Here is a 21,018-nt window from a genome sequence, read left to right as displayed (position 1 = left end):
TGGCTTGGTGCTCTCAGCTGTGTTTTTCTCTGGGTCTCACCAGCTGTAACAGCATCTCCATATGGAAAAACTGTGGCTTCCAGTGGAGCTGCTGTTATCTGTGGAGGGACACCTCTTGTCATGCAAACACTGCTGGGACTCTCTGTAGCTCATGAACAGCAACACTTTCAGTTTCTTGTTTCTGTGTTTAGTTTAATTTTCATGGTGATTTATGTGAAGGCTGCAATAAATTAAACAATTCTTGTGAATTCAGTTGAAGTTTCTGTTTCTTTATAGCCCCTTTTCACGAATAAAACACAAAGATTGAGATTTGTATGGCATGGGTTTATGTAGCTTTCTGAAATGAAAACCAAAAGTAAAAGTGAATACAAGAGCATCATTTGTAGTAAATGGTCAGAAGGATATGGGACTTTCCCTGACATCAGTCAGCGATGGTGATAGACTCAAAGGTCCCTTACAAAAAAAATTACCTTTTGGGGGTTCTTCCTGTAAACCCTGTAAGTGTTTACAGGAAGATATCGTAACAAGATCTTTTTCAGCTCAACAAACTGAAAACAGAGTAAAAAAATACTCACCACTCAGCCTGAGAACACAATCATCATGAGTGCTAACAAAGAAGCTGTCTTTGTTTTTGTAATGAAAAGTCAAACCAAAACTAAATCACTGTTTGCAATTTGATGTAGTCATTTCAAATTAAAAGTAACGCTAGTTCCACTACAAACACTGCACATAAACACAATATAGTGAATATTAATTCATAGTGAATGTTATTAGAAGCTTCACGGGTTCATACATATGAACAAATGAATGAATACATGCTTTCATCAAAGTTTTCATATGGGTTGTTGTTCATAACAGTAACACATTTAGCATAATACACTTTCCTAGTGGCATCCGGACACTAAGATGTTTAGCGTAGTAAAACAATATTAGAGAATAGAGAGATCGTCTGGTGACACTGCAGTTATAAGCATTTGGATTTCACCCAGTATTGCTAAGCCTCAGGGTCGCCTCCTGTTTAAAGACAGTTCTTTAAACTCTCTCTGGCTAATTGCATGCTCCTAGTATGGATTATTGGGTATTTGACATTTTCTTTGTGTAAAACCTGTCTGTTGTGGCTGTTACTGTGAAGGGGGACTGTATACTTTAAAAAGTTGTGATAGAGCCATATCCTAGACTGTTGCACTAGCGCGTTTTCACACAACTGTATGTGTATGAACTTTTCATGCAGAGGCTTCACAGGTTCATATATATATGAACAAATGAATGAATACATGCTTTCATCAAAGTTTTCATATGGGTTATGAAGAACAGAGGCTTTTATTGTGAAATACAGACTGTAGCGGTAGTCCCCGCAAAAAAAAAAAAAAAATACTGTTTCCGGAATAAGTCCTCTTCGGCGGTTCATCAACTGTCAGCAGGTGGCTAGTCGGCTGGCAAGCCAATAAACAGTTTTGCTGTCTGACATTTAAGCAGCAATTGACTGCATCTATCTGACCGCAGCTTAGTTTTTATGGTGGCGTGTCGTGTCACGTCACGTTAGATAACGTCCAGTGAAAAAGGAGTCCTCCTTGAATGACTGACTTCGCAGTTGCGTGGCTAGCTAGCAAAGAGGAGGGTGGGGACAAAAACTTCAGCCTCGCCCAGTCCGTAGCTTTATACCAGCAGGCAGCTACTCTCTCGGCGGTGTGAGCACCCACACCTCTAAATTCGATACTTATTAAAGGGGAGACTGAAACCCTCGTGTCAAGTAGGCGAAAAGAAGCAACCATGTTCAGGAAAAACTTGAAGAAGGATCCCGAGCTGTTTCAGAACGTGTCGGAGGGACTGCGGCGGCTTTACCGGACCAAACTGTTCCCGCTAGAGGACACGTATCGATTCCACGACTTCCACTCCCCAGCCCTCGAAGATGCCGACTTTGATAACAAGCCCATGGTTCTCCTGGTCGGCCAGTACTCCACCGGGAAGACCACATTTATCCGGCACCTCATGGAGCAGGACTTCCCCGGTATGCGGATTGGCCCGGAGCCGACAACAGACTCTTTCATCGCGGTGATGCACGGGGAACAGGACGGGGTGATACCGGGTAATGCCCTGGTTGTCGATCCCAAGAAGCCCTTCCGCAAGCTCAACGCCTTTGGTAACGCATTTCTCAACAGGTAAAGCCAGTGAGCAGGACTCCACTCTATCAAAGAGGATATGAAAAATTATATGACTCCCACCACTACCTCCACCTCCCAGGGTTATTCATTACTCTGTGAATGAAATGAATGGGGCTGACTCGAATTCTCACTTTAGTGCTGTTGTGTGTTGAGAAACTGTCATAATAACACAGCAGCCCTGATTTTAAATGCACTCCTACATGTTCTTACATGTACGACACGTTTCAAGGTACATTCTCACATTATGCTGTTGCACAATCTTTTAAAATGAGCCGAGACTGTGAGGGTTTTACCTCTTTCATCATCTTAAAAGAATGCTGGTGTTTTGTGTCAATAGATGACAGATGTAGCTTGTATATAAAGCAGAGGGTTGGAAGGTGCTTTCCAACACCTTTTCCCACTAGCCTTTCCCTTTCGCTTTGTATCATATGCTACCAATCAAATGATCTTCTTCGCCACCTGGCAGAGTCACTCTTGGCTGACCATTTTCTCCCAGTGTGGCCTCTTGAACTTAGAAATAGTTGAAGGTTATATTGCTAGGGAGCATGCCGACCTTGTCCTGTCCTCAGCTCATGAAGCCATAACTTTCATGTCCTATGGCATGGTAAACCAACTCCCTCATCCGCTACCTGTGACCTTTTATAGTCCTATCACAAAGGATTAAAGGCGTGGTTATCGATTTTGACTATTGTAACATACTTTTTGGCACTACTAGACTGGCTTATGTGAAGTTGGTCAATTCTAGTCCATGATCCAGATAACGAAGAGATTATGGGGAAACACAGCCACTCCCAAAGCATTATTAATTACTTTTATATTTGTTACTCAGCTCATGTCCTAATCCAACAAAAATGTCCCCCAGCAAACACTCAGATGACTCAGAAGTATTCCCCTTGTGGGTCTTTTACCAGTTAATGCAATTTTAATTATGACAAGAATGCAGAAATAATCAAAAACAGCAGAATAAAATTAAATAAATGGCATAGAAAACTGATTCTAGGGTATTCTTTCAAACCCAGAGAGTGCCAAGGGCAGCTCAATCTTTGAGTGTTTCATTGAGTAAATGCTCCTCCCAGCTCAGAGTGCAAGTGAAACTGCACAAGCAATGTGCAGTGAGCCAGAGCCAGTGTGACGTTTCTTAAAACAGTCTCCTAGGTGCTGGGGGGCTTTTGGGGGGGGCAGAATTTGACATCATATGTCAAACATCTGATTGCTGATTATGTCATTTCCTGTAGAGGATGTAGGTATGCCCCCCTTCTCTGCCTGAGTCGCACCCTGAGTGGGATTAACAAATAATGCACAACTGAAAAACTCTGGGACAGTCATAATACTTGTTCTGTTATTAGTTTCAGGGTATTATGTGGGTGTAGGTAGGGTAGCGCAAACACTCAACTTGACACTTCCCTAGCTGGACTAATTTCCCATTATCTCATGACAGCCCTTCCTTTATTATTGTAGAGTGTTTGGTTTATCTCGCATGAGTGTCAAACCTTTGCCAAGTGTCATCACTCAAACTTGAAAATGTGAAGTAAGAATAGGGGACTCTAAGACTTCATTGGTCACTATGGCTTTATTACTGACTTGAAGGGAAGACAGATAAGATTTGAACAAAAGCTATTGTCCGTTGTAGCATCATTTGCCAAACTGCTGGAAACAGTCCTGCGGTATTGTGGGACTTGTGGTAGTCTTTCACTTCAGTGTGCATCTCTGTCTCAGAAGCATATGCAGACATGAGCGGGCATATGCTGGTTTAGAGCTCACATGATCACACACAACAGGATATGTGGGTAAGACAATAGCAGGTGTATGAACTGTTTAAACAGCTCACGTGGCATTTAGCCAAGAAGTGGCCTGCAAGTTGATGAATTGATTAAAATTTTCCACGAAGAACTGGATGTAGATAAACATTTAGAACCAGGCTGACTTCTGAACCATACTTCTGAGGCCAGTTTTCCATTTTCCTCTCAGGAAGTCAAAGAATTTAGCCTGGTCTTCAGCTAGGTAGGTAATATCAAGGGTCACATTGGTAATTGACTGAATGAGACTGTCAGGGCAGCTTCTCTTAATAGCTCTTAACTATAGTCATTCAAACTTCAGATTAGCCTTTAAATACCAGGCTCTCGGTATAAGCAGTTATTTATGAAGTGAGTAAACAGAAATCAGTCATGTGATCCTCAAATGCAGAGCTTTCTCTTGGGTTTTCTAAGCCCAAAATAGTAGGTAGCTTCCCAATTTTGGTGGTTTAAAAAAAAAAAATTGAATTTATTGAATTGTGGTTGACCTTTCATTGTTTGTGCAGTGATACTGTTCTGAGTGTTTCCACAAAAGTTACCCAGTTTCTTTTACACCTAGATGAGCATGCAAATGTTTTAGCTCTTCTTCCCCTTTTATGTTTAATTCAACTGCAGTCAGAGCCCCTCAGTGTATGTCAGTGCTTTCTGTAAATGTTTAGTCAGTAAAATCGGAGTCAGCAGAGCTCAAGTTCCGCACTGGCCCACCCCGGCCCACATTATCCTGCTCCGTCCTGTACTCCTCCAGGGTGCTGACTCTGCACTTTGTTGTGATAGCGGCTGACACATGTACACTCTTATACAGAGGTTAGCATGAAGACCTGTGTAGGTATGTGTGTAGTGAAATGATTGATTCACCCACACGAGGCAAGACTTCACAGGAAGAAGGAAAAGTCACACAGTTGTAACCTGCTGTTTGCATCTCCAGCAGTAATGACAGATACCCCGTTTCCTCTTCTCTCAGGGAAGTTGAGGTTACGACGTGAGGGAAGGTCATAGGTCAGGAGGTCATTAGCTGGAGCCAGATTTGCTATCACAGCATAGGCTTGATGTCTTTTACACTGTGGTGCATTTCCCACTTTCTGAAGATATAGTGAAAAACTGAAGGATCTTTGATATGCTAATGCACCGTCCCCCCTCGTCCCCTTGGGCCCTCCGTTTCAAAGAATTCCAGCTCAAGTTCATTGGAACATTTTTTTTTTTCCTGCTAGCTCTATGTGGAAAAATGTTTGGATAGATGGCTGAAATGGAAAAGCTCAGCCAAAATTCCTATTGGGAATCACATGCCATCAGCTTTAAGAGCGAGAGAGTGAAAAACCTGCACGTTTGTTATCTTTTTGTAGTTTATTATTGTAACATTAATACACAGGGCCTCTATGCAGGAAGCCCTATTCTTATATTTCTTTAAGTTGCTCTTTGTGGATTTTTCCTTTCCCTGCTTTGTTAGGGTTTTCTCGTGTGTGTGTGTGTGCGTGCGTTCTCAGCGCGGTCACAGCAGGAATGTAAAAGCACGATTTTTTTTTTCTTTTTTTTCTCCCCCAGTCTTATGACCTGCTGCTTCTGAGCTCATGTTGTGAGTATCAGTTCAGTTTGACTGAAAGGGCAACAGAGTGTGAGAAGTAGTACTCCTGACTGTGTGGTGTCTTAACAATCCCCTTCTTTGTCCTGAGTGGGACAATGGGGGTGTATGCAAAAGCAGTCATCTACTTTCATTCTTATATCTGTCTGTGTTTGAATTTCTTGGCTTCATTTCTGTTTAAGGGCTCACACTCGGCTTTAAAATTTAAACCCCAGTGTCCCAGCTTGATGAGAGTATTGTAAAGTGAATTATGCCGCACTGGGAATGACTAAGGCATATAATTTATGGCTTATCATGTATTGTTCATATGTTTCCCTTATTAAATATTCTTACCTCAGTGCTGACCTAAAAGCATGGCTGTCACGCCGTTTGGAAAATCTGACTGTATAATTATGTAGCCTCACTGTTGTTGAGGGCAAAACATCCAAACTAGAGCTGAAATAATTAATCAGCTTGTTGAACGACAAAAAGAAATTACTGCTTTGATAAGCCATTATTGATAATAAGCAAGTCTTTAAGCAAAAAATGTCACACGTCCATTCATTTCATCTTAAAAATATTGAATCAAATGTGTTAAAAGCAGCAGTTGGTAGCAGTCTTTTACAATAACCACACACTTTATAAAGCAAATGACTAGTTGAACATTAAAGGGCAGATGTAGAATAACTGTTAACTTCAGAAATGTACATTTTTAGTTTACCTTAAGGCATCGAGGATTTGTAAAATGAGATTGTAGCTGTCCTCTAAACCCCAGCTTTGTCCTGTTAACAGACTCCTATTTTATATTAGTTTCAGGTTTCTTCCAACAAGAAAGAACATTATTTTATTCTTGAGATATTGTTGCTACAAAGTTCAAGATTAATGTCTGTTTAATAGGAGTTCTATGTAAGCATTCTCACCTAACCAGTTTTGTATCCCTCTCTCCTTTTACACCCCTCTGCCTGTTATTCTTGATCCAATCTCTCCCTCTCTCTTTCATAATGCTCTTTCACTTTCTTTTTCTCCCCTCTCTCTGTGCTCTGTGTCTCTCACCCCCTCCTCCCCCTCTCTACCTCCTTGGCAGGTTCATGTGTGCCCAGATGCCTAACCCCGTCCTGGAGAGCATCAGCATCATTGATACTCCTGGAATCCTGTCAGGGGAGAAGCAGAGGATAAGCAGAGGTCTGCCTCACATACATCCAGTTTTCCCACCTTTCACATACGCCTTGTTTCATGTTCTTAAAACTCTACCACACCACACCCACTGCTCAGAACCCAGAAACAAGCGCAATCAGAAAGCATTGCATGTATGCAAAATAAAACCACAGGAAGTGACAACTTCACTTCTGAAAAAGAAATGTTGAAACAACAAACATACCCTCCTTTCCCCAAGCCTGTTTCTGTTTAGCAAATGCACTGCCAATTTACTGCAGCAGTTTGGCTCACTGTGTTGTCAAACCTGTATTTAGCTCCTTTAACACCTCTAGGTCAATGCCTAACCAAACAGGTTACATAAATCTGATGGAGACCTCAACAGCATGACAGTGCCAAGAGGCCACATAGCACTTTTCATTCTTTGTAGCTCTTCAGCGCCTTTAAAGAAATTGTCTGAAAGGGAGAGGAGCTAAAACAGAGCTGAGGCCCAAGACCAAGGCCCGGTATAAGATAAATAAGGACTATTTTAAGCAAAGCTCCAGGAATAAAAAGATATAGTAGGGAATAATTATAATAGATTGCATTTAAATCCCTCTTGTTTTCTAATCAGACCTAAAAAGGTATGAAAAATTGCGTCCTGCATTACCATTCTTCCTATTTTTATTTGCTTTATTACTACTTTTTAAACTTGATTTACCTTTTCTGCTTCCTATGTACTATTTATCACTACAGATCTGAATCATTTCCCTGTACTCTGTGGAAATAGATCAATTTATATTTTTATCTGCATGCTTCAGCAATGCTTCGACCTGCAGGGTCATTTCAGAATTGCCACATACGCACTTTTCTTGTAACTTTTGATGATCTTACAAACAAAACATAGCCTCTTCTTTTTTTCCCCCCACCTGCTCTGTGTGTTTGAGAGGAAGCACATATATAAGCACAGGTTTTCTGTACAACCCAGAGACAGGAAGTGGAGTAAAATGGCAAACATAGCAGAGTTTCCCAAGACTGCCCTCCCCTTATCCACTACCGCCTGTGTTTGGCAGCTTCTTTACAGGCTGCTCTTTATCGCAGTTGTTTCCTGTGAGGCACTATATGAAGAAATGGGGGGAAAAAAGAAGACTATTAAGCTAAATAAAGAAAAACTGATTATGTAATTAGCCTGTAGAAAGAGAAAGGCCAGAGAAACTGACAAGGCCAGACAAGCGACTGTAGACGTAGAAACGGATGTGCACATCTGAGTATGAATAAAGAGATTTGGCACACGGAAAAGTGACCCTGACTAAAGACACGAGGACGCTAAATCTGATGTTTCATACCTTAAACAGCTGTATACATACAGCACATACTCCTACATTCTTGCTGTCAAAGAGACTGTCCTCCGCATACACACTGTCTTACAGACATTATCCTCTCCTCTGTTTCTGTATAAACATGAATACAATACGGTACTGCAGACATACTGTACTAACTGTGTCATATATAAACACAACTGATTGGATTGTGCTGCTCAACTTTGACGGTCATGTGTGCCTCACCCAGAATAATGGCAGATCTGTTTTGTACCAGGCCTACAGGAAGCTATGATATTATTTCAGGTTTCCACAGATTGCTACGTCTCTAGTTTTTAGCGTAGATCCGCATTGCACAATTTCAAATGTGCAGGCTGTTTACATAACTTCACAATTACAAAAGTTTTCAGGAAAAAAATCAGGAAACGTGAAATTGATTTAAGTATATGGTGCTTTTTTTATTGCATAACACTTGGACTGTGTTTATTTTTGATTAGGTCAGCATGTGTGGTTCAGTGCTTGTTCCTTAGTAAACTATGAAGTGGCAAAAGCTATAGTAAAACTGGAACTAGGTGGTGTGTTTTCCGACAAGCAGTGCTGATGAATTGACAATGATATTTTAATGCTATTTAGCAAAATTAGAGGGGACTTGTTGCCCTTTTTTTCTGTCATGTATGCGCTCCTACATTGGTGGGAGCTCCTGTTAAACATAGCAAAGGACTGAAACAGTCAGCAAGAAGTGCAAGTAAGATTATACAAGACTGTGCAATGAAAAGTAATCCCTGTATGGCAAAATCTCAGGCAGTGTTTTTTTTTTTTTTTTTCTGCTCTTGGCTCTTTATATTGCCACAGAGAGGGGATGTTCCTACTGTGGTCACCTCAGACACCAGTCTCCTTCTGTGAGCATAAAATCCCCCCCCACCTGCTGTACAAACCTTTGCAAGGCAGCCAGTCAGAAGAGGGATGTCTTAAAGAGAGAGAGTAAAAACAGTTTGTTTCAGGCAATGATGAACTGGGGGCTTGCACCAATGACCTGCATAAATAAACTAAACTGACTCGTGCAAAACTCTACTAGAGTCTAAGAATAAACATCTGGAGCTGGAAGTGAGCATAATAGGTCCACGTAAGCAGATTGTAAATACATTTTTTTAAAAAGGCTGAGCCTGCCACTATTAAGAGATAAAAAATAACACTTAAGGATTATTCTGAAGAAGAGGATGTCACTTTCTGGAAATATGTCCTTGCTGTGAAGTAAATGTGCAGCAAACAGATGTTTAATTTCATCTGTTGTTTCTGTTGGCCTTTTGTTTAACAGACCTTGGCATATCGCACAACTTTATGCTAAGTCCTATCTGTTGTTTTATAGCTGCTGTGCTGTGATATGGAATTCTGTTTCTCGAATTCCAAACTAGTCCTTCGACTTTCCCAGAATTCTGAAAGAAAATATGCTCAGGGTTTTTTCCAATCATCTGCTCTCTGTCTAAGAGGCACATTATTTTGAAGCCATGAAGTCATGAGTGCATGGCTCTATCCCTTCATGTCTGTGTGAATAGTACAGACACAGCAGTTGTTAATGCTATGTGTTCTAAGTCAGCCTTGAGCAGCTGCCTCTCCGATTCCCTGACATGTGCGTTTAAAAACAGACTTAAGATGGAATGAACAAATATCCTCATCTGGCTCCCACTGGGATCCTTAACTGCAAGCAGTCCCCCTTTATGCCCCTTTACTTTCACATGTTACAAGCATGAACTAATTTTCCAGTATCCATCTGCTATATTCATCCAGACCTTGTCATTTTACTTTCACTTTTACTCTCTGTGTTCCCTCTTTATTCTCTTTTTATCTCCATGTCTCCCTCTTCGTGTCTCCATCACAGAGTTGCTCTTTTGACCGTATCTCTCCGTTGCTCTTTTGTATACATGTATTTGGACAGGGACAAAAGCCAGCCATGTTGGAATGCATGAGCTGCAGATCTGCCGTCAATTGTGCAGCTGCTGCGATGAGCTTTTAGAGCGACTGTCTCATTGGCTCAGAAAAGAATGCACACACTAATGAAAACCACTGCTCTCTTCGCTCCTACCTCCTCAAGTCCTTGAGGCAAATGAAAACTTAGGGGGGAAAAAGCCAATTTATGCAATCTGACTCTGCCCTGAGTTTCTCAAATAACCAAAGGAAGTGAATAGTACAGTAAGTTTCTGTGCTCAGGCGGCTATAGAAGTGTGTGTAGTGCACATTCTGGTCAAGCTATTCACTTTTTTTTAATTTATTTTTTTAAAGATGTTACAGTGTATAGCATTTTCAGTTTAACACCTTATATCAAGTATGTGTCTTCCTGCTTTCTGTTGATCTTTCGTTGCTTGGTTTCTCTAAGGCACGTTGCAGAATCTGCTGTGTCCAGAGGTCATTTTATTCCTGAGGCTAAAACCTCCAAAGAAAAAAGCTTTTAGCCAGTTCCACAGGAGTCACCCACCCTTCAATGTTGCAACACAATTTTCAAAATGTTTTTTTGTTACATTGATGGTTCAATTGTTTGTTTTTAAAGGGTCAGAAGTACTAGGTTATGTCAGACAAAGTAACAGGCTCTGCATTGTCAACCTCCCACGGCCTGCTGCAGGCCAGAAAAAAACATGTCATGCTTCAGATTATCCAGAGGTACTGTGGTTTAAACTTACCTTTATACCACTCTCTCTCTGTCTCAGTAAAGCAGTAAAGCCAGTTAATCAGTAATCAGAGGAAAAAGACCTGCCTCTTGAAATCCCTTATCTAAACATTACCTGGAATATAAATATGTGTAGAGTCCAAAACTAAACTTCTTTAAAGATGCAAGTTATTGGAGTTTCTTTCAGGTCAGATGGCTGCCACACCGTTGCACTTGATGTGCTCAAGTAGAATATGAACAAACATTGGAAGATAATAGTGCACACTGATACCCAGGACAATGTAGCCTGCTATGTGTGTCACTGTGAGCTTATCTAGTCATGACAGTTCTTTATCACTCCCCATATGTTAACAGCATGACACTATAATAATTCGTAATATGGCTGAATTTAACATGTACTGTCTTGTTTTTGTTTTAATGGCAATGCATCATCTGTTTGGGGAAACTTGATTTCAAGCAGCATACACACCTACCTAAGTTTTAATGTTGTTCAGACCTTATTGTAGACAAAAGGTTTAGAGCTGGGAAAACAGTCCAGTTAAGAAACCCAGTAATGCGACATTTAATATATTTAAAGATGTTTCAAAAAGCTTTTCTTTACTCTCTCCAGGGTACGACTTTGCCGCTGTGCTCGAGTGGTTCGCTGAACGCGTGGATCGCATCATCCTCCTGTTTGATGCCCACAAGCTGGATATCTCTGATGAGTTCTCCGAGGTGATCCGCGCACTCAAGAACCATGAGGACAAAATGCGCGTGGTGCTCAACAAGGCAGACCAGATCAGCACCCAGCAGCTGATGAGGGTCTATGGAGCGCTGATGTGGTCTTTGGGTAAAATCATCAACACACCTGAGGTGGGAAGGGGGGAAAAAAAGCCCTTTTGTTGTTTTTGCTTTTTTTGTTGTTGTTTTTTACAATTCTGTTTTTGACTGAAGATTTGTAACGCTGTGAGAATTATTTCACTCTAGCCTCGTAGTAATCAAGTGTTAGACACATGTGGAGCAAACAAAGGATGTTACTGTTTCAGAGTGAAAGCCAAGCTCCAGGCGAAGGTTGGATAGCTTTTCCAACGTTATCAAGTTCTCACTTTACCAAGGAACTTAAGAAAAAAAACACCTTAATGAAAGTGAAACGCGGATAAAATACCATCCATGTCAAATCCCATGTCCTAGCTGATATCACGTGACATAAGCACTTGTGATTTTTCCACCTGAATACTGAGTTAATGTTTGATCCAGAGCCATATTCATAAAGTGATCCCAGGGAAACCTTTGGAGCATGCAGATAATTACTCATTGACTTTGATCTGTAGTTCATATCCTGTTTGAAGGATTAACACTACAAATCAGTCACATTTTTAAAAAAATGTACTCCTGATTAACTCAGTCTTACACTCTTTTCTTGTTTTTATTGTGTTGGACTATATAAATGTTTTACTTCTGTTTATAAATCCATGAGAACAATGTCACATATGTGGCCTGTGAGAGAATTTCTTGCCGTGGGTTTGAGCTGTAAAGTGTAACCTGATGGAGATGAATGGATATTAACTTGGAAAACCTTTATTCTAGGTGGTGCGTGTGTACATTGGGTCATTCTGGGCACAGCCCTTGTTGGTCCCGGACAACAGGAAGTTGTTTGAGGCGGAGGAACAGGACCTTTTTGTGGACATTCAGTCGCTGCCACGCAATGCAGCTCTACGCAAACTTAATGACCTCATCAAGCGAGCACGTCTCGCCAAGGTCAGTATTAAGAAAATTAAACCCTGTGGCCCAATGCAATGATCATTGCACAAAGCACCACATTCTTTTATACCAGTGCTTGAGTAGCACCTATGCTTCCTTTAAAGGATAGGCATGGATACTTGGAGAAACGGCACAGGTTCACCTTTAGAATTGGTATGGATTGGTAGGAAATGCATTTTAAAAAATTCAGTGCTATACACCACCACTAGTTCTGTGGTGTGTGATAATCCACTAGTCACTCACTGATGGATCATAGGAGTGTCTATAGACAAGCTTAGAGTTCAGCCTGCTGCTCTTTTCACATAGAGTGAGCTCAGTGCACATGGCAGTTTACCGGCGTTAGGTGTGCGTCTGCATGAAACCAAGCTCACCACATGTCAACCAGCAGCAGCGGTGACATTACATCTGGGGCACAGGTGACAAATAACACTGTAATAGTATAAACTAAGCTTTGTAGCGTTCACATCATAAACACAACCCGTTGAAAGTACCAGTATACTTTTTTTTTTTTTTTTTTTTTGGCATATTTTTATAAATGGTATATTTAAAAAAAAAAAAACAACAAAAAAACAAACAAACAAAAAAAAAAAAACCAAAAAAAACATGAATTATAAATAATAAAAAAAAAACACAGAAAAACAGCACTGACCACTTTCGGAAGAAAGCCTGCGATGTCAGAAAACACATTTTATATGCATTTATTTACCCTGGAAATATGCGTCACTGTGTTCTGTCTCGATGTAGTATGTGTTACTGTGTTTTTACACGTTCCAGCCATAGACCCGTCCTATCTTCTTACATTTTGGTGGCATTTTTCATTTAATTGTACATTTTTAAAGAAACCAAAAAGTAAAAAAAAAAAATGTTGAATTTTTTTTTAAATGGATATTTCTGTCACAGATTACCATTCTTAGACTTGGCTGCTGAGTTTAATTTATGTGGTCATATTTTCACTCTCTATTCTTTTTAAGCCCCTGTCTTATGTCACTAATAGGGTGACACCAAAAAACAAACAATCCCCACCCTGCAACTTAGTGTTTCATGTTTAAAGTCACCACAAGCAGATGTCAGCCCAGTGATATGTTTGAACATATGTCAGTTTTAAAACGACTAATACAAATTATAGCACAGGGTTTATCTATTTCTGCTTTTAGTCAATATGTATATATCTGAAATTTAAAAATACACTGCAGACATCCATTTTAAATCTAGTTCCCTTCATTTGGCCTTCTGCCTGATTGAAAAGTCCAAAATTCAGATGTTGTAGCTCTGAAATGTTTAATGCAGAAGTCCAGAGGGTGCTAAGAATTTCTGCTTTTTCTCTTATGCATTCAGGTGCAAGCTTACATTATCAGCTCTCTGAAAAAGGAGATGCCGAGTGTGTTTGGAAAGGACTCCAAAAAGAAGGAGTTGATTGCCAACCTGGGGGAAATCTACCACAAGATAGAGAAGGAGCACCAGATCTCACCCGGAGACTTCCCCAAACTTGATAAAATGCAGGTAAGATTTAAAAAGGGGAAAAAAGAAAGAACTGAAGCACTTCCCTGACAAAACTGAAGTGCTGTCTTGAGTTACAGATCTGATGAAAACACAACTCTATTTTTGGAGTGTTGTATAAAGTGTTAGAAACAGGCTGTTCAGAGTAGAATGACCTTCCAACCTTTTACTCTTCACATCTTTGCCCTTCTTTCCTGCTCTTGCCCTCCAGGATGGGCCAGGACGGCGATGAGATTTATTTTTCCTGGTTTGTCAGGAAATCCTGCTTCTTGTATGTTGCTCCCATTGGTAGCCATTGAAGACTGATCTATTTCTATCACCAATTCCTGTTTTCTCTCAACCACCTTCATTCCCTCAGGAGCTGCTAAACGGTCAGGACTTCACCAAGTTTGCTTCACTCAAACCCAAACTGCTGGAGGCGGTGGAGGACATGCTCGCCAATGACATCGCACGTCTCATGGCAATGGTCCGCCAGGAAGAGGCCTCCATGCCCAGCCAGACCGTCAAGGGTGGAGCTTTTGAGGGAACCATGAGTGGTCCCTTTGGCCACGGTTACGGTGAGGGTGCCAGCGAAGGCATTGACGAGCTGGAGTGGGTGGTGGGTCGCGACAAGCCCACGTACGATGAGATCTTTTACACCCTCTCTCCCATCAACGGCAAAGTGTCCGGCGCTGCCGCCAAGAAGGAGTTGGTGAAGTCCAAGCTGCCCAACACAGTCCTGGGAAAGATCTGGAAGCTGGCAGATGTGGATAAAGATGGCTTCCTCGACGACGAGGAGTTTGCCCTGGCCAACCACCTGATCAAGGTAAAGCTGGAGGGCCACGAGCTGCCTCCCACGCTGCCAGACCACCTGGTGCCCCCGTCTAAACGTGGGACGGTGGAGGCCTAGATGCACCCTGCAGATCATTGATGTCAACACAGGGCTCTCCAGGCAGTGTCTAACTTCAAGAAAGAACGGCAGCACCTGGGGTATTTTTCACCAGAGAGAGACTGGAGGGTATCTGGGGGTTGGGTGGGAGGGAGGGCGGGTCCATCTTTGTGAATCTGGGGATAATGTTTAGTGTGTGTGAAATAAACGGTGGGAGAGGGGTTTTATTTGCAGACCGATAGAAGGACAATTACCAAACTGATGGGTAGCTGGAGGTCACACGATGAGGTGGAACATGGATTTATGCATCCTGTGTAAAAGATGTCTTACAAATATACACTTCATATTGTTATATGTTGATCCAAAGAAATCTAGTTTTTTTTTCCAAATGGGAAACAGAAAGGAAATTAATCAAAACAGCGGTTAGATGTGCTTTATCTCTATTTTTGTATTTCCTCACTGTTAACTTTGACTCTTTCCAGAAGCTTCCTTTTTTATTATTTTGCCGGATAAATAAAAAGGAATGCTTGTACCATTCAAAAGGTTAAGTGGATTTGTATTTAATATTGCTATATCACATTTAACAGTGGTTTGTCAGAAGAAAGCTACTTATTAAAATGGGGGAAACACATTTAAATAAATATGCTAAATAAATCTTAACTGATTCATAGTTTGGTGCTTTAAATTTGTAGTGGTTTTCTGTTACCAAAGGTTATGTCAAGGACTGTGTCACCCAGAGGTCATCCAAAGGTCATCCAGAGACTATTTAATGTATTAATTTAAATTGGTTTAGTGTGCTTTTCTGCCCTCTGTAGGCTAGACAGAGTCAAAGCAGGGGGCTGGGAGGACATATAAGGTAATTTAGCCATGAAAGTGGCTTCTGCCTGCACGTTTTCAAGGACAAATTGAAAATGGTGGCGAAGGCAGACATGCTTGCGTTCTCTGGAGCTCTTACACGACACGTGGAGACAATTTACAAAAACTCAGTCCGGGCTCAGAGACGAGCACAAATTGTAAACAGAAAGACAGGAAACACTCTCCAGTGAGCCTGGAAATAATATACACTTTTATTCGCCTTATAAATCTGTGCGACTATATAACCTGAGCAGGCCTAATGTAGATGTCAGATGTCAAAACAAGCAACTGAAGTATAAATAATACTCGTCAGGCCTGTATGTATCGGCTGTTTTCTCAGTGTTTGTAAAGGGAAATGCAGAAAGATGACTTATGCAATTCCAAGAGTTGCACAAACACATCCTCATACACTGCACGTCTCATCATGTTTGTTTGCATATTTTCCAAATGGCAGATTCATCGTCTCATCTGATCATTTTATGTAACTGAATATCAGTTGAGAGAATCAGTTTACCTCCTAAAACACGCCATTACACTCACGGTCATGTGTTTCCATCTTATCTTAAAATTACTCTGAAACGCTGCACAGTGACTCAGTAAGTTATCAGCCAGCATAAGATACATGATATTTCTCCTCTGGTCCAGAGGCGCTCTCTTGTGTCTTCCTGAGTTATTACAAGTGCTGTTTCAACCAGTTGTAAGCAATTCTACTTTCCCACGCCCTTCCAGCACATGCGTGATGGTGACAGTAAACATTATGTAGTTATTAGGAGCTGCACAGATTTCTAACAGGTCTGCTCTGTCTTAATTATCTTTATCTGCATTCTTGCCCCAAATTAATATAACCATCCTTTCTCTATGTCATTTACTTATTGATACTTGACGTGAATGGTTTAATGTATTGAATGGTAAAAATGTATTGCTTTTTGTGTTGTTACACCTCTAACATAAGTCACGCAGTTAGGCCCATAAAAGTGCTTTAAACATTAAGGCCTCTGTCAGTGCGCCCCAGGGTGGCTGTGGCTACAATGTAGCTGCCATCACCAGTGTGTGAATGGGTGGATGACTGGTTGTGTAAAGCGCTTTGAGGTCCTTAGGGACTAGTAAAGCACTATACAAATACAGGCCATTTACCATTTTTATCACATCACCCAGGTTCAGATTGAGCAGTTTTTTTTTTTGTTTTTTTTTTTTGTCCTTTCAAATTAACCAGATTAAAGACCTGCATTTGATTCCAAGTGTTGATCTTGGATTTAGTAGCTGTTCACTGGAACTAAACAACCGAACAGCTACTAAAAATGTAAATAAGGTACACCATCATTAAGCTGAAACACCCAAATAAACCAATCGGGGAGAGAACACTAACTTTAATCTGGTACATGTGTAAAAAGTGTGACAGCACCGGGCTGCTCAGCACCACTAATACACCACAAAAGACAGTTTAAGTGCATGATTGGATTCAAAAACACTCATGAGGTAGGAATATTATTGTCAAGGGAGTTTACAACAAGGTAAATGAACAGATAAGAGATAAACTTGGTCCAGAACAGTAGGAAGAGAAAAGGCTTGTGATCTAAGGCATACCATGCCATCTGTCAAACATGGTGGAGGCAGTGTTATGACATGGGCGCCTAGTGGAACCAGGTCATAGTGTTTATTAATGATGTGACTGCTGATAGAAGTAAAAGGATCAACTGTAAAGTATGCAGGGCTCTACGCTCTGCTCAGATTCAGCCAAACGCTGCAAAACTGATCAGATGTTCTTCAGTGGCCCAGTGAGTCGCCTGTTCTCAGGTCAATAGCTTTTCAGCTATTCAAAACAAAACTGAAAGCAGTAAAGGCCTGACGCAACATCTTAACCATGAAGACCGCATCTGGTGATGTCCATGGGGTTTGTGGTCCAAATACTTACGGACATAAGCTGCATGTTTTAAGGATGCGCAACTTTATTACCTGATTGTACTGTTGGTTGCATCTCTGTGTCTGCAAACAAAATGAATTTAACCAAAAGTGGATGCTTGTTTGTTGTGTCCCATTAAAGAGGTAAAAACTCTTTTAAGATGGATTTCTTTTTGTTCTCTGGCACAAAAATGTTGTTGAATATAACAACTGTTGTAAAAACCACTGATCCTGAATTTCAGCCACTGCATCACTATCACAGGATAAAGATCAAAATACAAGCCTTGTCATTAAACTGATGCAAAGAGGAAAAAAGGATAACTAATAAAATTGGAAAGAAATCATTAGTTAAGAAACGTGACTGGATTATTCTGCCAATCAGAGATACCAAGAGATTCCTAAAATTTAACATAAAGCATAATTTGTGGCCACCTTTAAAATGGAAAAGAAATGCAATTTAGAAAGAATTTTTTTCCATTTACTATGAAAATATTGGAATTTACTGAAGCTCCTTTGCTTCTGATGTTCTTTTAATTGTAAATAAAACAGAGCCAAAAACATTTACTTCCCCCTGAAAAGTCAGGATCCTCCCCGGTTCAAGCAGATCATTTCCAGCTGGCAGCAGCTCCAGAGTTCCTCCTGTTCAGGTATGATAATTTACTGACAGAAAGCTGCTGGAATGCCCAGGCTGGTGTGAAGAGAGAGGCTGTTTGGCTCTGCATCCCTGTGCCTCTGTGCACTGTGTGTTTGGATAGCCGCTCTTCCACACTGTATATCTCTCCTTTACATTGTTTCCGTCTTCCAGCCTTCCTCTGTCAGGATGTCACCCTTTTCGCCTCTTCCTTCCTTGCCTTCCACTGTTTTCTGCTACTGCTTCTTTGTTTTTCATCTGTATTCCAGCCATGCCCCTGACTCTCTTTCACTCCACGTCAACCCTCTGACATGCTGACCCCAGCAGGGAGCTGACTGGGTCAGGCTTATGTAACACAGTCATGTGGAAGCCCACTTGGAATGAAGCACCTGTAGCCTATGTGTGAGTACAAACTGTAAGATGTGCAGCTATTAAATACTCATCTTATATAAGTCAAGTCAGCATTAGTGTAGTTTGAACATCCTTAATGACCTGTGGAATAAACCTCATATATTGGACACTTTTTAAGATGTGTGCCTACTTTTTCTGCACACTGAATGCAATCTTTAAACAAGGATATCCGAAAAACTTCCAAAGGTAAAAGCCTGAAATCTTCACTTGCCTTTCTTGCCATCAAAATGAACCAGATCTGTAATTTCAATTACAGTTGAAATTACAGTCTTACTCAGCACCTCAAAAATCTTGCGTGTCTTATGCATGAGTTCAGAAAGGAAGATCTGCAATCACTCATTTGCCTGCCTTCCTGGGTTTTAGGCTGCTTTGCTGTTCTCTTCATCACTACTGCTTTTCAATACAGTCAATCTCAATACTGTCATCATTACTCTAGTCCAATTATCTTCTTGCCCACCTTCTTAGAGCCAATCAGTATCCACTTTGCGTTGTTTAAATCTACGCTCTCTGTCGTTCTCCCTTTCAGACTCATTCATGTAACCCACCTCCTCCCCATCTCCACCTAGCAGACAATTCAGTGAGAGCTTCATCCAAGCCTCAGTCTTAATCTTCACCAGCACCTAGACTCCTGTTCTATATCCAATCACCACTGGGATTCTGTTCTGCCATGATGGGTCATCGGAGTCTTAACTGCCAAATACATCAATTTCTCTATCAATAAATCATGTTCTTCCAGATGATTTCTCCTTATTTAAAAGAAATTGTATTCTTAGAATCTGTGTAGGAAATATCACACAAGGTCAATAATTTATTGGGACAAAATTTTATTTTTTGGTGATTTAAGAACACATCAGAGCAGCTTCAAATGTACCTCTAGGAGTGCTTCAATATTTCCTGTAATGAAGATGTTTTCTGGACAGTTTCACATTCTTGAGGGAAGATGGGGATGGGCAGAAGGAAGATTTCATATAAGTGTTTATAAGTTACAATGTTTAACCTGATTTTGTCTGGTGGAGGGGGTGGAAAGTGCTGCCACAAACACAAACACTGGTTTATCTGCATTGAAACTCAACAGAAAGACTTTTTTTTTTATGTTTAAAGAGACAAAATACACACCAAACATTCAAATTAAAAGAAAAATCTTACATTTTTTTCTTAATTTAAAAAAAAAAAGCTTTATATACTGAATATCTTTTAATAGAAACCCTTAAATATAATTAGTCCTGTTACCCCAAACCAAATCTGAGTCTTTACCACAGACTCGTGTTATCTCTTTAAGTCCAGGGAGGTTTCATGAGGTAGACAGATGTGCTCTTTGGGGGGGAGGAACAGTCTTGCTTTGGCTCAGTTTGTCCTTTTTTCCCCAGGTTTGGTTGTGTGGTGTCTCCACTGGTCACAAATCAGTTCGTTTTATCACTTTTCAGGCTCAGCAGGGCCGCTTGGCTGCTTGCAGAGGAGCTCCGAACATTTCCTGAGAGGCATAGGTGATATACAGGAAGCCGTCACCATCTCTGTAGCGGGTATACACCTCCCCCATGTTGGAAGACATGCAAGACATGCTCTTCTCCGCCACCAGGAGAAACAGAGCCTGGGTGGAGTCCAGAGCGATTTTATTCCTGGAGGGGAGACAGTTGGAGAGGCAGACTGAGATTTTTAGGACAAAGAAAGACAGAATGTGAGGGAGGCAGAGGCATGGCGAAGAATGACAAATCTGACAACTTGCAGGAGAAGAAAAGGGCTTTAAAAATCAGAACAAAAGAACCTGCTGTGAGTCACAGATGACGTACCTGAGCAGGCAGAGGAACTGACCCAAGGTGAGCTCATAGGGAACCAGGAACTTTGTTTTGTCCAACAGGGGAAGGGTCCTTTCACGGATGTAACGTTCGACAATCACCTAAAAGCAAAAACACGTCTGCTTTAACAGGAAGTTCAACAACACGCATCTATTATGTCTTTAAAACATCTTAGTCTGAATCAACTTACAGGCAGCTTGTTGGGGAATTTAGACCGAATGCTGCACACTTCATTTTTTCTTGTTGCTAGAGAAAAAAAAAAATAATAATTTGAAGACCATATTTTACACACATGCTTTAAAAACAGCATCCACTCAGTGAAAGGTCAACCAAATTGTCCTACTGAGGCATTTCCTCTGCTTGAAGGGCACCGTTTCCACAGATTTCTCAAAAGGAGCCATTTGTGCTTGGTTTTGTTGAGTGTTTCGCAGAGGCCGATGGTGATGGAGGCTGTCTCGCCCGGGCTAACGACAGAGTCCCCTCGGGTGGAAGTAAGCAAACCCCGACGAGCTGAGGTGACCACTCGTGTTTTATAGGGTGCGTGGGCTGGGAGGAGTCGAAATGTGACACCAGCAAACAAGGACACGCTCCTCGTCCCGGGGAGAAGTGTGTATGGATGCAGAGGTGTGTGTGTGTGTGTGTGTGTGTGTGTGTGTGTGTGTGTGTGTGTGTGTGTGTCCTCTTCAGAACAGATTCACACATACT

General features: G+C 41.1%; 2 protein-coding genes across 2 annotated transcripts; one reads left to right on the top strand and one right to left on the bottom strand.

The window, feature by feature from the left end:
- The first annotated feature begins 1,401 nt into the window (after positions 1-1,401).
- ehd1a (EH-domain containing 1a) lies at positions 1,402-14,845 on the top strand. The gene is made up of 6 exons (XM_085372089.1): positions 1,402-2,159; positions 6,595-6,692; positions 11,230-11,471; positions 12,186-12,356; positions 13,695-13,859; positions 14,215-14,845. The coding sequence occupies exons 1-6, from the start codon at positions 1,771-1,773 to the stop codon at positions 14,743-14,745; spliced, it is 1,596 nt and encodes a 531-aa protein (XP_085228215.1). The 5' UTR covers positions 1,402-1,770; the 3' UTR covers positions 14,746-14,845.
- A 5,101-nt stretch (positions 14,846-19,946) lies between these two features.
- map1lc3cl (microtubule-associated protein 1 light chain 3 gamma, like) lies at positions 19,947-20,714 on the bottom strand. The gene is made up of 4 exons (XM_085372076.1): positions 20,657-20,714; positions 20,504-20,559; positions 20,308-20,414; positions 19,947-20,136 (listed from the first exon to the last, which is right to left on the bottom strand). Exons 1-4 carry the CDS (start codon positions 20,712-20,714, stop codon positions 19,947-19,949), a joined length of 411 nt encoding a protein of 136 aa, XP_085228202.1.
- Positions 20,715-21,018: the final 304 nt, after the last annotated feature.

The sequence above is a fragment of the Diplotaxodon limnothrissa genome, linkage group LG2 (assembly GCF_057381915.1).
Source record: "Diplotaxodon limnothrissa isolate DT_005_m linkage group LG2, D_limnothrissa_male_GT1.1, whole genome shotgun sequence".
In the NCBI taxonomy this organism is placed as follows: Eukaryota; Metazoa; Chordata; class Actinopteri; order Cichliformes; family Cichlidae; genus Diplotaxodon; species Diplotaxodon limnothrissa.
This window is presented reverse-complemented; position numbering and strand designations above follow the sequence as displayed.